Below are 24,986 nucleotides of genomic sequence, written 5' to 3'. Positions count from 1 at the left end.
TAAAGCACGAACATGTTTTTTTCCTAGAAAATGTGTATTAAGAGAAGCAAAATTATAATTTTCGCTAGTTTCCTCTAAATAGGAGGGCAACATGACATTGACAAACCTTGTCATATCTGCTTTCACCGGGATTTAAAAACCCAGGCTTTCCTAAAATGTTTACCTCAGCCAGTCTAGAACCCAGGTGTGTCTGCAAAACACATGCACGCCTCCATAAGGTTCATGGGTTCCCTATTGTTTTATCCGAGTACAAGAGGGGCAACTCGATTCAGGATCAAACACAAGCAGTCTTTAAGGTATATCTTATTACAGTTCAGGCCTACCTTGTTATTTTCTTCCATCTGGCAATATCATTTTAAGGAATTAAATCTGTTTTGTTGCTAGTATTATTATTAACTGTAGGAAAATACAGCTGTAGAGTACAAGTGTTAGCTACTTTCTGAAGGACAGCCAAGCTGATAGACAATTTAGAACCTACAGACAATTATGACAAACTGGAACGCATGAATGTGTCACAAACGCCTCGTTATTTTCGGGAGTGGCTCCGCATTCGACCGGATCTCTGATTTCTATTGCCCAGTATCTGTTAGTGCGCAAATTCTCGCGGGAATTTGGGATTAATACTTTTCTCATGCCGAAACCGGATTAGATACATACCGGTAGTTAAATGACGAAAATGATTATATTCGCAATGTCATTCAGCAAAAACAAATAAACAAAACATAAATAGCCACTACAATTTAGAAACATGATTTTGTCATCAGTTCAGTACCATTTGTTTGAATTTGTGGACTCACAACTAAAGGTTATCGATGTTAGCTAGTTGCTAGCGACGCTAGTCAGCATAGGCTGCTACATGATAAGCAGTTCGCGTTAGGGAAATAGCTACCCATTAGCCAGCCTAACAAACTGTCAAATCCAATGGAAACCGATGCAACCCTGCTGGCAAATAAGGGCTAGCTAGATGACTAGTGGTGACAGTGAGGTCCCTATGAGTTTCAAGGCTTTAATCAGTGCTATCGTGCAGAAACAGCGTATAAAATACTGGTTGATGAGCTAGCTAAATTAGCTAGCAAGACAGATATGACCGTTAACAGCGTGCACGCACAAATGCATGACGACACATTGTATCTAAGTGAAGAAGACATGCAGAATAAGATCGCCCCACCAAGCTAGATAGTAGAGGGGTACAACAACGCCGGTACACAGATGCATAGCTCATACAATTATATTTTGTTCCAGTCAATGACTATACATGTTGAAAAAGAAATACCTGCGTCAAATAAATATGGCATCGCATGCTAGTGCATAGTTAGCATGGATTTTTTTTAAACGGTGACCACTAGATGTCCTCGTATACCCACATTTAGATCAAATGTACTAGATTTTTTATCAGTACTGTGTGAATGACAAGCCCACTGAATCTAGTTGAATAATCTTTATACTCAGCAGGTAGAGGCCTAGGTACTTCAAATCAGTGCTTAATTTGAGCCGGATCATGCCAGAACAGGATCCAGCACCTTTCCGTTCTGGACTGTGATATATACACTGCTCAAAAAAATAAAGGGAACACTTAAACAACACAATGTAACTCCAAGTCAATCACACTTCTGTGAAATCAAACTGTCCACTTAGGAAGCAACACTGATTGACAATAAATTTCACATGCTGTTGTGCAAATGGAATAGACAAAAGGTGGAAATTATAGTAAGAGTAAGATTATGCACATTTGTGGCCTGCTGGAGGTCATTTTGCAGGGCTCTGGCAGTGCACCTCGTTGCACAAAGGCGGAGGTAGCGGTCCTGCTGCTGGGTTGTTGCCCTCCTACGGCCTCCTCCACGTCTCCTGATGTACTGGCCTGTCTCCTGGTAGCGCCTCCATGCTCTGGACACTACGCTGACAGACACAGCAAACCTTTTTGCCACTCGCATTGATGTGCCATCCTGGATGAGCTGCACTACCTGAGCCACTTGTGTGGGTTGTAGACTCCGCCTCATGCTTCCACTAGAGCATTCAAAAGTGACCAAAACATCAGCCAGGAAGCATAGGAACTGAGAAGTGGTGTGTGGTCACCACCTGCAGAACCATTGTTTTTTTGGGGGTGTCTTACTAATTGCCTATAATTTCCACCTTTTGTCTATTCCATTTGCACAACAGCATGTGAAATTTATTGTCAATCAGTGTTGCTTCCTAAGTGGACAGTTTGATTTCACAGAAGTGTGATTGACTTGGAGTTACATTGTGTTGTTTAAGTGTTCCCTTTATTTTTTTGAGCAGTGTAGTATGGTGATATATATATATATATAGTATAGTGATATATGGAGTCCGTTTCTCTCCACTGCGACCGCACACCCAGAGAAAACGCCATATACTGTTTGGCCTTGGCCAGGTTAGTACAACTTTAAATGACAGTGATTTATCCCTGTGAAATGCTTACTTGTGGCTTGGGGTTAGAAGCTGTTATTGGTTTACCCTAACAAGTCCTGAAACAAATCATGAGCCAACTATCATGCTTAGAAGGTATATAGTGTCAGTATGGGGAGAGGATAGGATGTAAGGGAGCTTCATTAATGTATTGAGGCCTTCGCATATACAGTATTTCACAATGATAGACCACACATTTGGTCTCCTAACCTTGTTCTGGTTGATTGACTCTCTAACAGTGCCTTCACACAGAGACCATGTCTGTGGTGATATATATAGTATGGTGATATATATAGTGTGGTGATATATAGTGTGGTGGTATATAGTGTGGTGATATATAGTGTGGTGGTATATAGTGTGGTGATATATAGTGTGGTTATATATATATATAGTATAGTGATATATATATATATATAGTATAGTGATGTGATAAGTGATATATGGAGTCCTCTGAACACAGAGCGATGCGATACATAGTTATTTTATTTTGGTATTGTTATTACATGATTGGTTGAAGTTTTTTACTTTATTCATCAAAAAAAGTTGTGACTCACATGCTAACGTAATAACCACCAGATAATGTAATAAATGTATTACGTTAACAGGCATCCTTACATTTTTCCTCAACAATCTCCACACAATACCTCATAATGATACATCAAAACCAGGTTTTTAGAAATGTTTGTTAATTCACATAAGTATTCAGACCCTTTACTCAGTACTTTGTTGAAGAACCTTTGGCAGCGATTACAGCCTCAAGTCTTGTGGGGTATGACGCTACAAGATTGGCACACCTGTTTTTGAGGATTTTCTCCCACACTATATATCACCACACTATATATCACCATACTATATTTCTTCCATTCTTCTCTGCAGATCCTCTCAAGCTCTTTCGGGTTGGATGGGGAGCGTCGCTGAACAGCTATTTTCAGGACTCTCTTCGATCGGATTCAAGTCCAGGCTGTGGCTGGGCCACTCAAGGACATTCAGAGACTTGTTCCGAAGCCACTCCTGCGTTGTCTTGGCTGTGTGCTTAGGGTCGTTGTCCTGTTGGAAGGTGAACCTTCATCTCAGTCTGAGGTCCTGAAAGCTCTGGAGCAGGTTTTCATCAAGGATCTCTCTGTACTTTGCTCCGTTCATCTTTCCCTCGATCCTGACTAGTCTCCCAGTCCTTGCCGCTGAAAAACATCCACACAGCATGATGCTGCCACCACCATACTTCACCGTAAGGATGGTGCCAGGTTTCCTCCAGATGTGACGTTTGGCATTCAGGTGAAAGAGTTTAATCTTGGTTTCATCAGACCAGAGAATCATGTTTCTCATGGTCTAAGAGTCCTTTAGGTGCCTTTTGGAAAACTCCAAGTGGGCTGTCATGTGCCTTTTACTGAGGAGTGTCTTCTGTCTGGCCACTCCACCATAAAGGCCTGATTGGTGGAGTGCTGCAGAGATGGTTGTCCTTCTGGAAGGTTCTCCCATCTCCACAGAGGAACTCTGGAGCTCTGTCAGAGTGACCATCAGGTTCTTGGTCACCTCCCTGACCAAGGCACTTCTTCCCGATTGCTCAGTTTGGCCGGGCGGCCAGCTCTAGAAAGAGTTTTGGGGTCTCAAAACTTCTTCCATTTAAGAATGATGGAGGCCACTGTGTTCTTGGGGACCTTCAATGCTGCAGAAATGTTTTGGCACCCTGCCCCAGATCTGTTCCTCGACACAATCCTGTCTCTGAGCTCTACTCTACGGACAATTCTGTCGATCTCATGGCTTGCTTTTTACTATGATATGTAGTGTCAACTGTGGGACCTTTATATAGACAGGTGTGTGTCTTTACAAATCATGTCCAATCAATTAATTTTACCACAGATAGACTCCAATCAAGTTGTAGAAACATGATTGGAGGATGACCAATGGAAACAGGATGCACTTGAGCTCATTTTCGAGTCTCATAGCAAAGGTTCTGAAAACTTATGTAAATAAATTACCGCAATTTCCAGACTATAAGCCGCTACTTTTTTCCCACGCTATGAACCTCGCGGTTTATACAATGACGCGGCTAATTTATGTTTATTTTATTTTTTTCACAAGATTCATGCCGCCAAAAAACTGAGCACCGTCACATAATGTGACGTAAATCGGGCGCGCTCAGACTTGCCATCATTCTGATTACCGTAGTCATTTTGTCACCCTCATCATGGCAAAGAAACTGAGAAATACATGTGATGCAGCTTTCAAGTTGAAGGCGATCAATCTGGCTGTTGGAAAAGGAAATAGAGCTGCTGCACGGGAGCTTGGCCTTAATGAGTCGATGATAAGACGTTGGAACTGTGCAGATCCGACTGAAAGCCAAAACAATCGCCACCGCAATGAAGTTTGACTTTCTTGGTAGGCTACTGTTTACTGCTATTTATTTTTTATTTTTGTTACAAGCCGTGTTTCGTTAAAGCCTATTTATTTTTGTTAAAAGCCGTGTTTCGTTTAAAAGCCGATTTATTTTTGTTACAAGCCGTGTTTTGTTTAAAGGCTGTGAAAAGTTCATTTGTTTCAATGTACCGGTAGGTACTTGCGGCTTATAGACATGTGCGGTTTATTTATGTACAAAATACATATTTGTAAAAAATTCAGCGGGTACGGCTTATATTCAGGTGCGCTTAATAGTCCAGCAATTACGGTACCTGAAAAATCTATAAAACAAATGTTATTTGTCACAATGGGTTGTTGTGTGTGTAGAATAAGGCTGTAACGTAACAAAATGTAGTAAAAGGGAAGGGGTCTGAATACTTTCCGAATGCACTGTAGATTCCTCTCTGATTGTGTCACGTTCCTGACCTGTTTTCTCTTGTTTTGTATGTGTTTATTGGTCAGGGCGTGAGTTTTGGGTGGGCAGTCTATGTTTTCTATTTCTATGTTGGGATTTTGGTGTTCGGCCTGGTATGATTCTCAATCAGAGACAGGTGTCTATCGTTGTCCCTGATTGAGAATCATACTAAGGCAGCCTGGGTTTCACTTGTGTTTTGTGGGTGTTTGTTCCTGTGGAGGTTTTGTTGCCACACAGGACGGTTTCGGTTTTGTCACGTTGGTTGTTTTTGTATTTTGAATTGTTTTGTTGACTTTCATTAAAAGAATGAACACTAACCAATCTGCGTTTTGGTCCACACCTTCTGTCAGCGAGGACAGCCGTAACAGATTGGCTCAACTACCCCTGACCTTACCTTCTGTTTCCCTCTTTCTGCGTTACTTATTAAAGACAAACACAACTTACAGTCATTCGGATGCCTGCTATTTTAGTTTGTCGCTCCACAAACATCTAGCTGTCACTTCCTGTTATTAGTGTGATGTCTACTCTGGACGTGGAGAGATGCCACTAGACAGGTCGATAGCTGGAGTTGCTAGCTCTCTGTTGTCTTATCTGATTCCACATTGTCTACAGGAAGAAATATTGTGGTATGTCGTTGCCAGACATATTTTAATTTGAATGTCTATTTGTTTGGGTCAGAATTTCTGTACATGCAAATGTTATGTCACAGACTCTAGTGTGAGTAGTGTTCATGGCAGTATACTAAACATTCCCTGGTTATCAACTCGTTGTCCTCTCAAGAGGAAGCTTGTAACTGTGACTAATGCCTGTAATATGACCCAGGTTATCACTCAACCAACTAGAGTGTATACCAGTAGTGTTTGGATCTGTGACATACACTTGTATAGATCGTATCTTCACTAATGCTGCAGTGCTTTGCTCCAAAGCAATATCACTTCCCATTGGCTGTTGTGGCAATAATAGAGGAAGCCAAAATGGCAAAAGGTTGGGCCTAAAGTAATTGATAAGAGATCATATAAAATGACAATTTTGTTGAAGATGTAAAACATGTACAGTACCGGTGAAACATGTACAGTACCGGTGAAACATGCACAGTACCGGTCTTTATTTCTTTTCTTTTCTTTTCTATTTGAGATTCTTCAAAGTAGCCACCCTTTGTCATGATGACAGCTTTGCACACTCTTGGCATGTGTAGTTGAATTTATTCTGCCACTATTCGACTGTTGTCTTTTTGTTGTCATGGCCTTATTGTATATCACGGTGGTGTATGAAAGAATAGGTTATAGAGCAATTATCACAACATTTTTACCGTCTTGGCTTGGCTTCCTCAGTATAGAAAGACATAGCAAAGCTGCAGCTGGCTCAAAACAGAGCAACATGCTTTGCCTTTAACTGCAATTACAGAACTGACATCAACAACATGCATACCAGTCTTTCCTGGTTGAGGGTTGACAAGAGATTAACCTCTTTCAGCGAGGGAGCTGAATTTTTATGTTTGGAAAAATAACGTTCCCAAGGTAAACGGACTATCTCTCAGGTCCAGATGCTAGAATATGCATATAATTGACGGATTAGGATAGAAAACACTCTAAAGTTTCCAAAACTGTCAAAATATGGTTTGTGAGTAAAACAGAACTGATTTTGCAGGTGAAAACCTGAGGAAATCCAACCCGGAAGTGCCTTTTATTTGGAAAAAGCCCTGTTCCGTTGCCTGCCCCTCCTCCATTTAAAGGGATATCAGCCAGATTCATTTTCCAATGGCTTCCTCAGGCTGTGACCAGGCTTTAGACATAGTTTCAAGCTTTTATTTGGAAAAATTAGCAAGATTTTTCAAAACGCGTCAGGTGTCCTTTGATTAGTTCCTGCGCGCGAGAGATGTAGCTCAACATTTTCTTTCTATGTAGTATTGAATAAGTTACCGTCCGGTTGAAATATTATCGATTATGTATGTTAAAAACAACCTGAGGATTGATTATAAAAACGTTTGACATGTTTCTACGAACATTACGGATACTTTTTGGAATTTTCGTCTGCCTTTCAGGACCGGAACGAGCCAAGTGGTTTTCTGAACATAACGCGCAAACCAAATGGCGGTTTTTGGTTATAAAACTAATCATTATCGAACAAAAATAACATTTATTGTGTAACTGGGAGTCTTGTGAGTGCAAACATCCGAAGATTATCAAAGGTAAGCGATTAATTTGATTGCTTTTCTGACTTTCGTGACCAAGCTCATTTGAGGCTAGCTGTTTTTACTGTTTTGTCTAGTGATTGATAAACTCACAAATGCTTGGATTGCTTTCGCTGTAAAGCATATTTTCAAAATCTGACACGATAGGTGGATTAACAACAAGCTAAGCTGTGTTTTGGTATATTTCACTTGTGATTTCATGATTATAAATATTTTTTGTATTTTCTTTTTAATTTGGCGCTCTGCAATTCAGAGGTTGTTTACGAAAATGATCCCGCTAAAGGGATCTGTGCGGCAAGAAGTGAACTGCTTCTCTTCTAGTTTTTATGATTAATATTACTGTGATGAACATTCCAGATTGTCTTCATAATCAAATAACAATCAGCTCAGACATTCATACATACTCCACAAGACATGTCACCAGGGGTCTCTTCAGACATTCATACATACCCCACAAGACATGTCACCAGGGGTCTCTTCAGACATTCATACATACTCCAAAAGACATTTCACCAGGGGTCTCTTCAGACATTCATACATACCCCACAAGACATGTCACCAGGGGTCTCTTCAGACATTCATACATACCCCACAAGACATGTCACCAGGGGTCTCTTCACAGTTCTCAAGTCCAAAATGAATTCACGGCAATGCACAGTATTATACACAGCCATGATCGCACGGAACTCACTTCCATCTTCAATTACTCAAGCAAATAGCAAAATTACTTAATTACTCATGGCACAATATGGACTGGAAAATGACACACACAAAGTTGTGTTTGTATATCGGTATATTTTAAATGTGTGTTACTGTTCATGTCTATCAGTGTTTTGTTAATTGTCGTGTTTTATGTTTTTGTTTTGTGGACACCAGGAAGAATAGTTGTTGCTTCGTCAATAGCTAATGGGGATCCGAATTAAAACCAATAAAATCAATTGTGCAAATGAGCTTTTCTATCTTTTTCTGGTGTGATTACAGTCCAGAAATATAATACACAGTACCAGGAGTGAATGTACAGACAGTCTGTAGACCGAAGAAGGGACCAGGGAGTCGGGAATGAGTGTTTTCTTCTTTTCTTTCACAAAGCGCTACATTACCCAAGATGGCTCCCGACCTTCCCTTTGAAGTCAGTAGAGGGCTGTTGTGAAGACCTCAGCCGTCACAACCTTCCTACTGACCGGGCTGACATCAATAGGTCTGACAACGAACAACCGGCTCCTAACTTACTACAGGATTGTAGGGTGGCCTGTGTATACCAAGATGGTCATCCCTATGCCTGTATACTTCAATGTCCACTAAATATCTCTGTTGCCTTTGCCACATTGCATCACACTTGGGACACACTTGAGTGAACTGTCACTCCTAGCATGAAGTTCCTCTCTACTTGCAGCTGTCATGAATTTGGGCGTGGATGACTTGAGTGTGATGTACTCTCTCTCTCGTTCTCTGTCTCTCTCTCTCTCTCTCAACGTGAGACAGCATATCTTGTGGCAAAAGGTCACAAATCTTGCTGCTGTGATGGCACACTGGTATTTCACTTTTTCACACACTCTCTCTCTCTCTCTCTCTCTCTCTCTCTCTCTCTCTCTCTCTCTCACCAGAACCCATTGACCTTGACACCCCCCCCCCCCCCCCAATATGCAACACAAAGTTATGCCCTTGGCGTGTATTTATGTAATATAATGTGGGATTAACAATGTATTTCGATGTCTTGATTGTTGATCACCTGCAAACGAGAGGAGGCATGTGACAGTTTGTGTTTGCACGCCGCCAATAGGTTTTCTGCGCTCAAAACCTATTTTTGTGCGTCGCCAGGTAACAGGCTAATAGACATGTACAGCGCCTTCAGAAAGTATTCACACCCCTTGACTTATCCCACATTTTGTTGTGTCACAGCCTGAATTTAAAATGGATTAAATAGGTTTTTTCTCTCTCACCCATCTACACGCAATACCCGATAATGACAAAGTGAAAACATGTTTTTAGAAATTTTAGCAAACATATTGAAAATGAAATACAGAAATATCTCATTGACATACTGTAAGTATTCACACACCTTTGCTACGATGCTCCAAATTCAGCTCAGGTGCATCCAAATTCCTTTGATCACCCTTGAAATGTCACTACAACTTGATTGCAGTCCACCTGTGGCCAATTCACTTGTTTGGACATGATTTTGAAGGACACATACACATCTATGTAAGGTCCTACAGTTGACAGTGCACGTCAGAGACAGAGTGGTTGTTGGGAAATTCGTGAGGAAGAATCATGTGGCAACGAAAAAAAAGCAGCCAAGAAGGTACTGAGGAATGCACTGCTCATGCTCTCAAAATGTCGCTACCCGGCGAAGACACGTTTCCCAGGTGAGCAGGACGATTACGAGATGGAGTTACATCGGGATGCCCCCGGGCCGCACCGGTAGAAGAGGAATATTGGGACAGTGACACAGAAAGGTAGATTTCTGAGGAGGAAGAGGAGGAAGAGAATGAGGTAGAGCAGAGGTTGGATTTGAATTGGACGAAGATGATGACAAAAAAATGGAGATGGGGTGTTGAAGATGATCGGTGTCAAGTGCAAACAGAGTGAGCCATGCACCAGACCGAGTTCTGGAGGTGAAATGGAAATTAATGAGGGCAAGGTAAGTGAGGTGGAAGGTGTGGTGAATAGCTCGGAAACCAAGCCTGGCATCAATGGACATGATAAAAAATTATCTGGTCCAGTAGGAGGGACATTGTTGAAGCAAGTGGAACCTGGCCTTTTGGCTGATCCATTTGTGGTTTCAAGGTGGGTGAGAAAGGAGTTTGGTGCAGTTAAATCAGTGAAGGTAACCTGTAGTAGACTTGTGATATTTGCGTGTGTCTTCAGACCAGCTTGGATCAAGATCTGTATCTTGCTTTGCTCTTAGGAACAGGGCACAATGTAATGTAGTGATTTCTGGGGTAGCGTTACGTGTGGAGGTGGAGCAATTGAAATGGAAGATTCCTGGTGTTTGTAATGCCCGCCGTTTGGTGCAACGCAGACCCGGTGGTGAGCGTGGCGAAACAGAGGAGTCACTGTCCTTCCTTTTGAGTTTTGAGTCTTTACACAACAAAGTCATGTTAGGATATATCAGTTATCCTGTTAGAGTCTTTGTGTTGAATCCACTGAGCTGTTTCAGGTGCAACGTTTATGGTTGTGTTGCAGCAGTTTGTAGGAGGGAGATTCCAAGTGTGCAGGAGGTCAAGGAATAGAGGATTGTGTAGTTTCGGTGGATAAAGTTGTGTGTGTCAACTATAGGGGTGCCTATGTTTCTGGGGATTGGAAGTGTCCGGTGAGAGATGCTGGTGGCCAGAGTCAGAGTAGTGCAGAAGGTGTCGTATGCTGAGGCAGTGAAGAAAGTAGAGGAGGATGGGGTCAAGGGTGAGTGAGTAGTAGATCTGTGCAGCACAGAGGGATAGGCCAACGAGTGATTCATGCTTCAGTAAGGTTGGCTTCTTAGTGTTCATAGCAGCGGTTATCAACTGTAGCGCAGAAAAGGAACATAAATCACAGAAAATAGATGTTGTGGCGGTAGCTGGAGATAAGTACTTGGGGGTACGAGATTTGACTTCAGAAGAGTTACAGGGTGTGTTGAGGGGTGGTGTCACGTCAACCCAGGCCGGTGGCATGGTGCAGGAGCAGATGGGGTCAAAATAGTAGTGGGTTTTTAATGAGTGTAGGGTTTGTTGTAAGTGTGTTTTTATTTGTATTTATTTTTTATTAGTTCTCGTTTTTTTTGTTTTTGTTTTTCCTTTTCGCATGTTGTATCACAAAGTATAATGAATTTATATTATAGTCCAGTTGGTGTATTCAAGATATTAGATGCCCACTGCCATTAAACTACAGAACTACAGAAGAAGAAGTGCAGAACTACAGAAGAAGAAGTGCAGAACTACAGAAGAAGAAGTACAGAACTACAGAAGAAGTACAGAACTACAGAAGAAGTACAGAACTACAGAAGAAGAAGTACAGAACTACAGAAGAAGAAGTACAGAACTACAGAAGAAGAAGTGCTTGTCAGAACAGAAACTATACCATGAAGTCCAAGGAACTGTCTGTAGATCTCCAAGATACAATTGTGATGAGGCATGCAGTTGAAGTCGGAAGTTTACATACACCTTAGCCAAATACATTTAAACTCAGTTCTTCACAATTCCTGACATTTAATCCTAGTAAAAATTCCCTGTCTTAGGACAATTGGGATCACCACTTTATTTTAAGAATGTGAAATGTCAGAATAATAGAAGAGAGAATGATTTATTTCAGCTTTTATTTATTTCATAACATTCCCAGTGGGTCAGACGTTTACATACACTCAATAAGTATTTGGTAGCATTGCCTTTAAATTCTTTAACTTGGGTCAAACATTTTGGGTATCCTTCCACAACCTTCCCACAGTAAGTTGGGTGAATTTTGGCCCATTCCTCCTGGCAGAGCTGGTTTTACTGAGTCAGGTTTGTAGGCCTCCTTGCTCGCACACGCTTTTTCAGTTCTGCCCACAAATCTTATATTGGATTGAGGTCAGGGCTTTGTGGTGGCCACTCCAATACCTTGACTTTGTTGCCCTTATGCGATTTTGCCACAACTTTGGAAGTATGCTTGGGGTCATTGTCCATTCGGAAGACCCATTTGCGACCAAGCTTTAACTTCCTGACTGATGTCTTGAGATGTTGCTTCAATATATCCACATAATTTTCTTCCCTCATGATGCCATCTAATTTGTGAAGTGCACCAGGCCCTCCTGCAGCAAAGCACCCGCACAACATGATGCTGCCACCCCCGTGCTTCACGGTTGGGATGGTGTTCTTTGGCTTGCAAGCCTCCCTCTTTTTCCTCCAAACATAATGATGGTCGTTATGGCCAAACAGTTCTATTTTTGTTTCATCAGACCAGAGGACATTTCTCCAAAAAGTATGATCTTTGTCCCCATGTGCAGTTGCAAACCGTAGTCTGGCTTTTTTATGGCGGTTTTGGAGCAGTGGCTTCTTCCTTGCTGAGTGGCCTTTTAGGTTATGTCGATATAGGACTCGTTTTACTGTGGATATAGATACTTTTGTACCTGTTTCCTCCAGCATCTTCACAAGGTCCTTTGCTGTTGTTCTGGGATTGATTTGCACTTTTCGCACCAAAGCATGTTCATCTCTAGGAGACAGAACGCGTCTCCTTCCTGAGCGGTATGACGGCTGTGTGGTCCCATGGTGTTTATACTTACGTACTATTGTTTTTACAGATGAACGTTGTACTTTCAGGCATTTGGAAATTGCTCCCAAGGATGAACCAGACTTGTGGAGGTCTACAATTTTTTGTCTGAGGTCTTGGCTGTTTTCTTTTGATTTTCCCATGATGTCAAGCAAAGAAGCACTGAGTTTGAAGGTAGGCCTTGAAATACATCCACAGGTACACCTCCAACTGACTCAAATGATGTCAAGTAGCCTATCAGAAGCTTCTAAAGCTATGACATCTTTTTCTGGAATTTTCCAAGCTGTTTATAGGCACAGTCAACTCAGTGTATGTAAACTTCTGACCCATTGGAATTGTGATACATTGAGTTATAAGTGAAATAATTTGTCTGTAAACGATTGTTGGAAAAATTACTTGTGTCATGCACAAAGTAGATGTCCTAACCGACTTGCCAAAACTATAGTTTGTTAACAAGACATTTGTGGAGTGGTTAAAAAACGAGTTTTAATGACTCCAACCTAAGTCTATGTAAACTTCCGACTTCAACTGTATATCTGGGGAAGGGTATCAAATAAGTTATAGATTATTGAACGTTTCCAAGAGCACAGTGGTCTCCATCATTGGGAAGTTGAAAAAATATGGAACTAAACAAAAAAATACGGAACTGGCCGTCCGACTAAACTGAGCAATCCGGGCAAAGAAAGACCTTGGTCAGGGAAGTGACAAAGAACCCTATGACCACTCTGACAGAACTACCGAGTTCCTTCACTGAGATGGGAGAACCTGCCAGAAGGACAACAGTCTCTACAACACTTCACCAATCTGGGCTTCATGGGAGAGTGGCCAGACGGAAATCACACCTGAGAAAAAGGCACATGACAGCATGCTTGGAGTTTGCAAAAAGGAACGTGAAAAACTCTGAGAGCATTAAGCAAAAATATTCTGTGGTCTGAACATTGAACCCAAGCATATAGCCAAAGCAACAATTGAATGGCTTCAGAACAAGAATGTGAAAGTCATTGAGTGGCCCAGCCAAAGCCCATACTTGAATCCAACCGCTGGCTCAACCACACAAGTCCCAAGGAAACGTTCTCTGGTGGCCCTTTGTCTAGTTTTCCAGGACGTTGCCTAGGACAATGTCAGGAACTTTTTAGGACGTTCTCAGGACCTTTATTATACTAGTCCTTAGGATGTCGCATGATCGTCTCAAGGGAGCGTTCTCTGAGGGACCTTTTTATAGTTCCCGGGGATGTTTTTATGACGTTCTTGGGATGTTGTTGTCATGTTCCCATGAAGGTCCCCTGAAGGTTCTTGGGACGTGATGGTCCCAGGTGTCCCAAATAATTAGAAGTAATAAAATGGTATAGGGGTTTTAAGGTAAGTGGTACACTGTTCAGATAAAATCTTGAATCAATGACCAACATGATTACGTTTGACATGATCACTTACTACTGACTTTTCAATATGACCCCACCTGGTGATTTGAACTTTCAACCTCTAGATTTGGGATGTGCTGATCTTTCTGCTGTGCCACAACATCTGTAGAAATTCAGAAGTGCCCTACACATTCATCACCTACGACACACACTGCTATTTTAGTCATCAGTTAATCTGACTATTCTCTCATTGACTTATTTCAGACATTTGAGTTTGGGTTTTCAGTATAGTTGTTTACTGTAGGTGGGACACAATACTCTGTTTTAATGTTACTCATGAATCACTATGATAAATATAATAGTTGATAGTATTGCTGTTATATGATATCCTGCGGGAGAACATAAACCATGGGAACACCAATCAGAACTGTATAAACTGCCTCTGAAACTAGTAAAAAAACACTGATTAAAAAAAAACTCCCAGGAGATGGATCAATATTATGTTAATGCTCTGTTAAATTGATTTCTGATTCTGTCATATTCATATCATTTGTGACAAAAATTTAACATTTGATGTGAAACACTAATACAAATTATACTATAATACAAGTTACCTTAAGGCATAAATTAAGTAATGTATTTACATTGGTTTAAGTGATAAATCAGCCTTGAATGTATAAAGATATGTTTTGATATTAAAACATCAACAATGTCGAGGATAAAAGGATAACATTTGAGGTAAAGAAAATAATCCCTTGACCTATAACAAGTGAACATTGAAATAAAATGAACAATGAACATTTTGGTCATATTATCAACGTTAACATCAAATATCATGTCTTTGTCATCTGAACTTGTTTGGATCATTGGTCACAGCTTGTTGTCAATTAGCCCAACTAAAAAAAAAATATTTTTTTTCATCTGGTACAATTTAAATAAATAAAATGATAAGACCCACATATGATTTTTTTTTAATTTATTTACAAATGTGATTTTTAACACTATATATCTTTAGATTTTTTTTTTACATTTATATACATCATCCACACATATTCACTGCCCTCTAAACATGAGGAACTATAATCTTTGCAAATGTTCATTAATTCCAATACCTTCCCTGCAATTAATTAAATATCAAACAATCTATTAAATGAACATATTGTGATATATGTATCAGCAGTAGTTAATTTGTTTCACAGTTTCAATGTAATTTTAACTTTATTTAACTAGGCAAGTCAGTTAATTAAGAACAAATTCTTATTTTACAATGACAGCCTACCCCGGCCAAAACCTCCCTTAACCCGGACGACACACGGCCAATTGCGCGCCACCCTATGGGACTCCCGATCACAGCCGGTTGCAATACAGCCCGTGATCGAACCAGGGTCTGTAGTGACAACTCTAGCACTGAGACGCAGTGCCTTAGATCGCCGCGTCACTCGGGAGCCTCTCGTAAAACCCTCAACCCAATTCATATCAAGTATATCAGCACATTCAAATCCATTGACACATACAGTCCAAATTCTTTCTGAAAACTGAACACTCTTATTGAAGTGCAGTGACCCATAGCAAAGGGTCTCTCTCTACGTTGGACTGCAGGGTCAGATGTAAAGAGAAAAAAAACAAATTACATTATTATTTAATTGACTGTTAACATGGTAAAACATGCTTACAAGACATTTTGTCTTGACAAATATTATTCAAATGACTACCTATATGAGAAGAGAAATTTAAACTATATTGGTGAGGTAGAGACACTTTGTTTCTTCCTATTTTATAAGGTCCATGGTTACTACAGTATAGGTGAAGCCTGGTCCAAATGAACAAGGTGTTTAAATTTCAGTACACAGTCAAAGGGATGCATGACAACGTGGGGGCAGCTCGCTGTCCCCCTTTGCAGCAAGATAGTGCTGGTACCTCAAGCTCCTTGGTTTGGCATCTCTGAATGTGCCTGCTGACATTGAGAGTCATTCAAAATGCCACCAGAATATAAAAAAAAACATCACCAGATAATTTACTTCCACTGTGATGCAGTAGAGGCAAGTAGCCTAGCAGTTAAGAGCGATGGGCCAGTAACCAAAAGGTTGCTGGTTTGACTCTCCGAGCCGACTAGGTGAAAAATCTGCCGATGTGAGCAAGGCATTTAACCCTAATTGCTCTGGATAAGAATGTCTGCTAAAATGTAATAAATCAAATATTGTCTGGGTCCTACTATGAACAAAGGAGAACTTGAATTGGATGTCAACATCTGCCTCCCGGCCTCCTCACACATCCTAACTCTTCTCCCCTCGCCTAGTTAAGTGTTCTCACCAGGCTATAAGATCTCCACTTTCTGCGAGCAGATGAGATTACTGTTCACCAGGTTCCACATGTGTATGAGCTCTGATGGTAGCAGCTTGTGGACCACGATCATGCTCTTAAAGAAACAAGGTTCTTGGTTGAGCTTGCTGTCCTTGTTCTTGACCAGACCAAATGTCTTAAAAGCATTGTGCTTGATGGGCGTGACCTGCAGCACCTCCAAACACATGCCCAGGAACACGTCATCGATGGGGTACAGCTCCAGAGAGTCTGAGGCCCAGTAGAGCCTCCTGGCCAGGGGTGCGTCCATGAGGAACCCACCGCCTCCGGCGTATGGAGGGTAGTGGGTCTTGTTGTAAAGTGGTTGTGGGATGTAGTACTTGTTCTCCTTCCTGCGAATGGGCTTGGCCTTGAAGAGCACGTCACCAACGAAGAGGTTCTTGACCTGGGCGCTGGCCTCCAGGTACTCAAAGATGTTCTCCACACTGACGAAGACGTCGTCGTCGCCCTTGAAGACGTAGCGCACGTCGGCACAATAGGTGGAGAACCACTTAAGGAAGTGGGTCTCCTTGAGGGTCAGGTTGAAGAAGCTGTCCTGGAAGTCCCATTGGAGGATATCTCTGTAGATGTAGTCTTCGTACTCTAGGAGCTTCTGATGGTTGGCCTTCTCAGCCTCATTGGACGGCGTCCCCAGCAAGAACACCGTCTTCACCTTCTTGCCGTCAACAACCTGCTCCTTACCCCACGTCTTGCGGATCACCTCGCGGCGGTCATGCTGCGTGGCGATGGACTTGATGACCATGAGCAGGTAGGTCTCCCCGGAGCACTTCTCCGGATGGTTGATGAGCATGGGGAAGAAGCGGCAGTGGCGGTACAGGAGGAACTGCTTAAAGTTCTCCTCCAAGCCCCTGAACCAATCCTGGTTGGTGAAGTTGAGGTTGGCACTGCAGTTGGCACTGGACACGTCCCAGGTCCGGGAGCCAGCTCGCTCCTGGGTGATGCTGGGCTCCTCCGTGGTGCCAGTGGCGGTGGCTGTAGACTCGGCTTGTTTGGCCTTGCTAGCCTTCCAGAAGGTGTTGGTCCCTGGGTAGAGGCCCGTATTCTGCTGCTGGGCCCTGTTCTCCCCTCCCTCGGAGGGGGCCTCCATGCGACCCTGCCTCTCAATTTGGAAGGGAGCCCCTCTCTGGACCACCGTCAATGTCACCGCAGCCAGAAAGAACACGACACATACCCGCTTGTAAACCCTCCATTTATCCCTAGTGGTCATCCTGGAGAGAAACAGAGGGAAAGGGACTGTTAGTCAGATGAAGAGGGCATGAAAGTCATCTACCATTTCAAATTATTGACTAACTTTGATCATGAAAGCCTGTCATTCTGCATTCTGTACAAAAATCAGATGTCTGTGTGTTGAAACTATACTTTCAGTTCCTGTTGATACTATGTTCCAGACTTACTTCTGCTAGCACATGATACAGTGGTTCCTCTGTTAAAAGTTGTGTCATACTACGGCACACCCTGCGTGCTGCTGCAGCATTCTGTGGCACGTCATTTCATTCTCAGCCATTTCTTCTGTTACTGCAAGTTATTGCTAGTTTGACCACCAGAGGGCATCTTTGAGAAGCATTTGATAGTATTCCGTATTGGCATTACCAGAGAATTTAAAACCTTTTTTGTAATAACATAGTATATGGGATTGATTTTAAGAAATTTGGCTTAATTAATTTGATTAATATTATGGTGTTTCCATTGAGAGAAAAATGGTCAGTTTGTAAATTCAGACCGTTTCGCTCTCGGAGCGCACACTGGACGTTCGGGCCGAGGAAGTTGATTTGAGCGTTCTGGCCTTACAACGGCAGTCAAGCACACAAGCTAACGTTGGCTAGCTACTTCCAGACACAAATGAGACCACTTTGACCATTTTACTCGCCCTAACAGAGCTGGTAAGGCAGTTTTTGTGTTAACCAGCGCGTTGGTGACTGTAAATGTGCAGCTGGAAACAATTTAATTACGCCTTTTTCCCCGAAGTTTACTGACACCGGCCATACTCAACGGGTGTTGAGCGCTTGTAAAGTAATTATTCTGCGCTCTAGTACACTCAGACGAGAGTGCTCTGAAATCCGTGTAGATAGTAGGCTGGACACATGACATTTTTAACAACGTTCTTTTCTGATAAAAAATAGTTAATTGCATCCGCCGTGGAGCCCAGTTTCATGATATGACCATATTTCCCAGCTGCTTGCCGTCGTTTTGAAGTAATCGCGAAATAACAGGCCTTATTTTAGGGCATTTTTCACCCTGCCAGCTCCTATTAGTTCTATTGAGCACCGTGGCACCAACTCGCCTTCCGAACGTTCTATTCCCAGTTTATTGTTCAACGTCACAATGCCTGCTTCCCTAACCTGTCTTTATAGTTAAAATGTAAACAACAAAAATAATATTGGAACTGCGGTCTTCCTATTGTTTCTTATGGGAGAAATATAGGCGTGTCTGTCTATTTCGCCAAATATCTCGCAATGTGTATATTTAGATTTTTTTCAAGTCGGGTGTAACCGGTATGAAATGGCTAGCTAGTTAGTGGGGTGCCCGCTAATAGCATTTCAATCGGTGACGTCACTCGCTCTGAGACCTTGAAGTAGTTGTTCCCCTTGCTCTCCGACACAAAGGAAGTCAAAGCGGACACCTACGAAGATGGCATCTCAGGTAAGCAGCACATATCTATAAAAAATAATCTGCTTTCTTTACTTTCAGAGAACGAGCTGACCAAGGGGTCGATAATGTAGATATGGCCAGATGTTCATTGTCCGAGGAACAGGCCGTGGAAGCTTTATTGCTGGCAAAAGTGTCTATAACCAGAGGCAAATAAACTGTTCTGTGTTCTTTTTCTCCATCTCTGCCTGTCTTGTTGTACATGGAACCTGTCTCACATGCATTATTTAAAAAACCCTTCAGATGTCAGCTTCTAATTTTCAGATTTACACCACATAAACACAACCATTTTCACTGGACTATCTGTTGCTGCCAAGTCCTGATTTCCCTGGGGGTTAGCCTTGCAATAACCATGTGGTGAGACACATAGCCCTCTATATTTAAAAGTTTCAGGTACACTCCGATAGGTGTCTGAGTCACATACAGTATCTTCTATTGACATTATCTTCTATTGTTTGTCCTCATGTGTCTGTTTTTCAGCATAAACTACTCTGTAGCCACATAGTGTGGACACCAGGTGAGACCACACACACACACAATAACAGTGTCTCTTCTTCACTTCATCCCTCTCCCCCTAGGTTATATCAGCTGTTTTGGTGAACCCCTCCCGCATCTGAACTGGCTGACACAAAGGGCACAGCATGATCATAGGTGAGATGTCACTTGGTCGGGTAAACAGGAAGTATTATTAAAGAGATGCTTTACATTGAAATACAGACAGAGATGTAGTAGACCCAGAGTTAATGATCCATGGTCAGTTTTGCATTTCACCTCCTGATTAAGATGACTGACCGTGTTAGTATAAAGAAAACAAGGCTTAATCATGCTCTCTCTATCCACCTGTCTCTCGTCTGCAGGTATGTTTTGATGTGAGAGAGGAAGCCAGTCCCGTCATCGCCACCTCACCCGCTCTTAAGATAACCTTCGGGTTAACTGGGGGCCCAAGGCTGGTTAGGAGACACCACAAATGTGATAATCTGAGAGAATATTAGGGTAGCACTGTAATTCATGAATCATATGCTGTCTGCCGCTGTTCTTACCTCTCTCCCAGGCCTCGTCTTTCTTCCTCGTTTTAAAATGCACACCATATGTGCATTGAATTACAGATTGAACTTGTATTTATAATATTACAATTATCATAATTATAATGCATTTATAACACCTGGAACTTCTTTCAATAAAGTGTTTCACATTCTCCACTGGTTGAAACTAAGTATCTCATTGAAATAATATCCTGTGTCCTCAGATTAATGCAGATGAAGGGAGTTAGATATGCATAGTTTTTTTCTGTATATATGAATTACAAATCAATCATGTTTCTAGTCTATTGCATAGTTACAATGTGTAATCATTGATGTCCCAGGAGCAGTAAACACTGTTGAAGTGTATAATTGTAATACATACATGCAGACACAGCATTATTCAAATAATGGAGTTTGATATGACTGAAAAAAGAAAGTCCCAGAGATTCATACCTGAACCACACCTTTATTGGCCAAGGAAGAGTACATGATCAGTGAATATATTCAATGTACAGGCTACAATGTGGGAATCTCATGCGTGGTAATAACTACAGTACATGTGTATACGACTTGCATCCTTGGCACAATAAAGTTATTATATTCTACTCTGTCCATAAGCTTCGTTAATGCCATTCAGACTTGAAGTTGATACAACAACTGTGATAGCTGAGGTTCATAGATTGGTATGAATATTAGTTCAGAACCTAACGTTTTAGGGTCCATACACAGATCGGCTACATACTGTAGCTAGCTACACACTGTAGCTAGCTACACATCCATAGGCATAGTTATTTTTATCCTCCACTACACAATAAGCAAGTAAATAGTTAGCTAGCTATGTTACTTCAGCTGCATTGCAATTCAAGCGTACACAATTGTACATTCAATTTGCAGTAAATGCTTTAGCTAGCTAGATTCGTTACATCCACTGTTTCACAAGACGACAGCCTGGTTTGCTGGTTTTCTCAGGAGTCGCTAAAACATGAAACAACACGAATTACAATTGAATTACCCTAAACACTAACTAGCTGGCTAATGTTAGCTAGTCAGATAAACTTGCTAAATAGCGATTTTCGTAAATTAACTTTATGACAAAAAATATATACACAAACGTTTGTCTCTACATTAACTAACATATTCCTCTCAATTGTATTTATTTTTGCTTGACTCGTTTTGACGTTATAACAGTTTACATTTGGATACTCCGTAATGGTTTGTCAGCCATCTTTGTTGAAGAACGCCACAAGGCAACGGTGGCCCCGCGTCAAAATTCCTCATTGGAACCACTCGATATGATTGGTCATGTAAAAACCTTGGGACCCAAATGCATAATGAGTGCTCTAACTCCCCCTTGTGGTGGTCCGGAGCAATGAAGCCAGCGTCCCGCTGGGTACCTCTTAGTACCGCGATGCAACTTTTAAAAGGAGGAACCGCTGTAGCAACAGGAGGAAGAAGGTTTGGGAAACTAACTGCAAATAACAATACGCTGAACACCGCCTAGCAGAGACAACTTTCTATTAGCAACTATTAATTATGAGTTTATATGGTATTAAAGTTAAGGGACATCCTCAGTAGGGGATAAAAAGAGAAAACACCTTCTTTTGTACTGAGTGTGTTACTTGCAAATTACTGTGTAATCGTGTAATAAAGTGTATACTCCGGGTTGCAATCTGGCTTGCAATGCTTATTAAACAAACTAACCTCTGATCAAAGAAGTTTCCTGTGGTCTCTTGTATAAACATAGGGCAGATTTCCAATACAGTGCTCGACCAGTAGGCGAAAGCCAACATCATCCACGACAGAGAACGGTTGATTGTCAAGGGCAATGAATTCCATTATCTTGGCTTCAATCGATTTCGCCTTTGAGTTGTCTCGCTGAAATTTTGTTACTCTTTCAAATGACTGCTCGACTTGTTGACTGCTCGACTTGTTGACTGCTCGACTTGTTGACTGCTCGACTTGTTGACTGTTCGACTTGTTGACTGCTCGACTTGTTGACTGTTCGATCCACACTCTTTCAAATGACTGCTCGATTTGTTGATTGCTCGATCCACACAGCAGACATTGTGGGTTAGTTTAGGAATGCTGTGTTGCACGTATAGCGCAACATTTTATGTGGCGTCACATACAGCTTGGCACACCTGTATTTGGGGAGTTCCTCCCATTCTTCTCTGCAGATCCTCCCAAGCGACGCTTGGATGGGGAGCGTCGTTGCACAGCTATTTTCATGTGTCTGCAGAGATGTTCGATCGGGTTCAAGTCCAGGCTCTGGCTGGGCCACTCAAGGACTTTCAGAGATTTCTCAAAGCCATTCCTGCTTTGCCTTGGCTGTGTGCTTAGGGTCGTTGTTCTGTTGGAAGGTGAACCTTCACCCCAGTCTGACGTCCTGAGCGCTCTGGAGCAGGTTTTCATCAAGGATCTCTCTGTACTTTGCTCCGTTCATCTTTCCCTCGAACCTGACTAGTCTCCCAGTCCCTGCCGCTGAAAAACATCCCTACAGAAAAAACTGTTTTTGCTTTGTCATTATGGGGTATTGTGTGTAGATTGATGAGGAAATGTTTTTATTTAATAAATTTTAGAATAATGCTGTAACGTAACAAAATGTGGAAAAAGGGGTCTGAATACTTTCCGAATGCACTGTAATTATAAATATGGCATCAAAATGTTGAAAATCAGATTTTTCCCAAGCTGATCACTGTCTGCAGCTGGCTCTGATCGTAGTGTATTAAGACAGGCAGGGAGAGTGAGCTCTTCTGTGGTGGTTGGCAAACCCTCAACCTACTGGCCTGTAGCCATGCGTGGAATCGACTGTGCCACAAAAGCGCGCTGAAGTGGCAAAGTCGATATGGCAAAGTGGCAAAGTTGATACCCCCCGCACTGTTTCCAACATATCATTTTGTAATGTGGGTGACCTGTCCATTTAACTTTAAAGTTGCAAATTTGTATCTCCACCATCAAGGGGGAGGGGGGGGGGGTACTGTTTTGCCTGGGATTTGGGCATAACAGTAACACCACTGTTACTGTTGTCACTGATATTGTGATACAGTAACACTGATGTTGTCTCTTTCTGGTCTGAGCAAGATGTTCTCTTTAAAGACAGCATGTAACTTCAGTTTGACTTCTTATAATGCTTTGTTTAAATAATGATACGATGGATAAAAAGTATACAATTGTGTTTGTTGGATAGTTTTTTTCATACTCTGATAGGTCTACTGTGTGTCATTGTGTTTGTAGATAGACTATCATTTAATTGTATCGCTATAATTTCTGTTAACTCATTATCATTTAATCTCTGTAACTTCCGGTAACCCATTTGATTTCTGTAACTTCTGGTAACTAATTGTCATTTGTGAATGCCTAGTCATTATGTGGAAAGATTGAGTAAGAACAAACTATGCCAATTCTACACGGTGATAAAGTCAAGGTCTTTCCTCTCTAGGGTGGCAGGTAGCCTAGCGATTAAAAGCGTTGGGCCAAAGGGGCATGGTTCGAGTCCCCGAGCCGACTAGGTAAAACAATCTGTCGATGTGCCCTTGAGCAAGGCACTTTACCCTAATTGTAACTCGCTCTGGCCAAGAGCGTCTACTAAATGTAACGTCATCATACACTGCAGTTGGAACTAGTTCGAGGCATTCCCAGTCAGACGAACTGACATCTTTGCACGGAGTAGCCTGTGAAAACTTTTCCAAAACACAGTTAGAAAGTAGACTAATCCCTAAAACAGTTTTATTTCAGTTGTTAGATCGTTTTTAGTCACTTTAGTGGTCTACTATGATGTGTGATGACAACTGTCAAGGCTGTCATCAAAAACCTAATGAGAGTCGATTCTCCCTATATGAGGGCTAATACACTTCAATATAAAATATGGCTATTACGCGTTAATAAATAGACGTAACCATAGAAGAAAAGAATGGTGAAACGTGCTATTATAGTTATAGGGCGGCGATATATAGTATTTATTTGTCTCAATAAGGCATTACCGTTGGCCTTATTACAAAATTGCAAAGGTGAAGAACACACGCATATATTCGTCATAATTATTTCCATAACCTCATAATAAACAAGAAGAACAATAATAATACTATTAAATAGCTTGCTTCTTCTACTCAAGGACAACGCACAGTATTACACAGTCGGTAGGCTATTATTTAAAAAATATTATACTTACATTTTTTTTTCGAATGGTGATTCCAAGTGCAAGTAAAGTCACTGAATATCACCTTACTGTGCCTTAAAAGGGATGGCTTGCTTGCGTACGGTCCTTTCAAATGGATGCCAAGAAATAGTCCTTTCTCTTTTCGAAGTGAACAAAGAAACCAGAACGTTACTTTGCCTCTGGTCGCGTATTTCTCTGAAGCGTACGTTGGGATCAATGCCATCAAGTGGTCACCCTCGACAGCTCTGCATCTTTAAAAGCATGACCGAGGCTTTATGCAAATAGTGAGAGGATGCATGCATGATAGATAGAGTAGTCCTTCCGCCCATCCCTAAAATATGCCAACAATCTCTCTACTCATATTATAGCAATAGATTCATCAGTTGTGTTCACAAGAGTTGTCTTGATTTCATGTTTTTATTTCATCACATCTCCATCAACAAATAAGACCTACAAGGCAAATTAGCTTTTTTCTTCTTCCTCAGATTTGGCAAAACTGTCTCCAGATGTAACTTAATTGACACAGATGTGATCTGCGGCTGTAGCAAAAATATTATTACCATGTTGCATTTATTATATTATATATATATATATTTTTAAATAATCAATATAATAACAATGGAATACTAACAATAATATTATCAATACTAATATTCATAATAAATAATAATTTAAGCATAGCTGTATAATTATGATAATAAATGTTGTTACGATTGTTGCTACATGATAACAGTAATTATGTTATTGTATAGTATTATATCCATATAGTATAATACTAATATTCTTGTCCTTGTTTTTAATG

At 41.3% G+C, this 24,986-nt stretch overlaps 1 protein-coding gene and 1 long non-coding RNA gene across 2 annotated transcripts; one reads left to right on the top strand and one right to left on the bottom strand.

Annotated features, from left to right (window-relative positions):
- The first annotated feature begins 4,511 nt into the window (after positions 1-4,511).
- Positions 4,512-20,654, top strand: LOC129867499 (uncharacterized). The gene is made up of 3 exons (XR_008761624.1): positions 4,512-4,800; positions 19,585-19,657; positions 19,864-20,654. It is a non-coding gene; the product is annotated as an uncharacterized LOC129867499 (long non-coding RNA).
- Positions 14,964-24,508, bottom strand: b3gnt7 (UDP-GlcNAc:betaGal beta-1,3-N-acetylglucosaminyltransferase 7). Its single transcript, XM_055940952.1, has 2 exons — positions 24,197-24,508; positions 14,964-17,568 (listed from the first exon to the last, which is right to left on the bottom strand). Coding segments are annotated over exons 1-2 (1,254 nt in total). The 5' UTR covers positions 24,199-24,508; the 3' UTR covers positions 14,964-16,316.
- Between the last annotated feature and the right edge of the window lie 478 nt (positions 24,509-24,986).

This window comes from Salvelinus fontinalis, chromosome 12 (genome assembly GCF_029448725.1).
Source record: "Salvelinus fontinalis isolate EN_2023a chromosome 12, ASM2944872v1, whole genome shotgun sequence".
Lineage (NCBI taxonomy): Eukaryota > Metazoa > Chordata > Actinopteri > Salmoniformes > Salmonidae > Salvelinus > Salvelinus fontinalis.
Note: the sequence above shows the minus strand (reverse complement) of the source record. Positions and strands in the feature narration are given on the sequence as shown.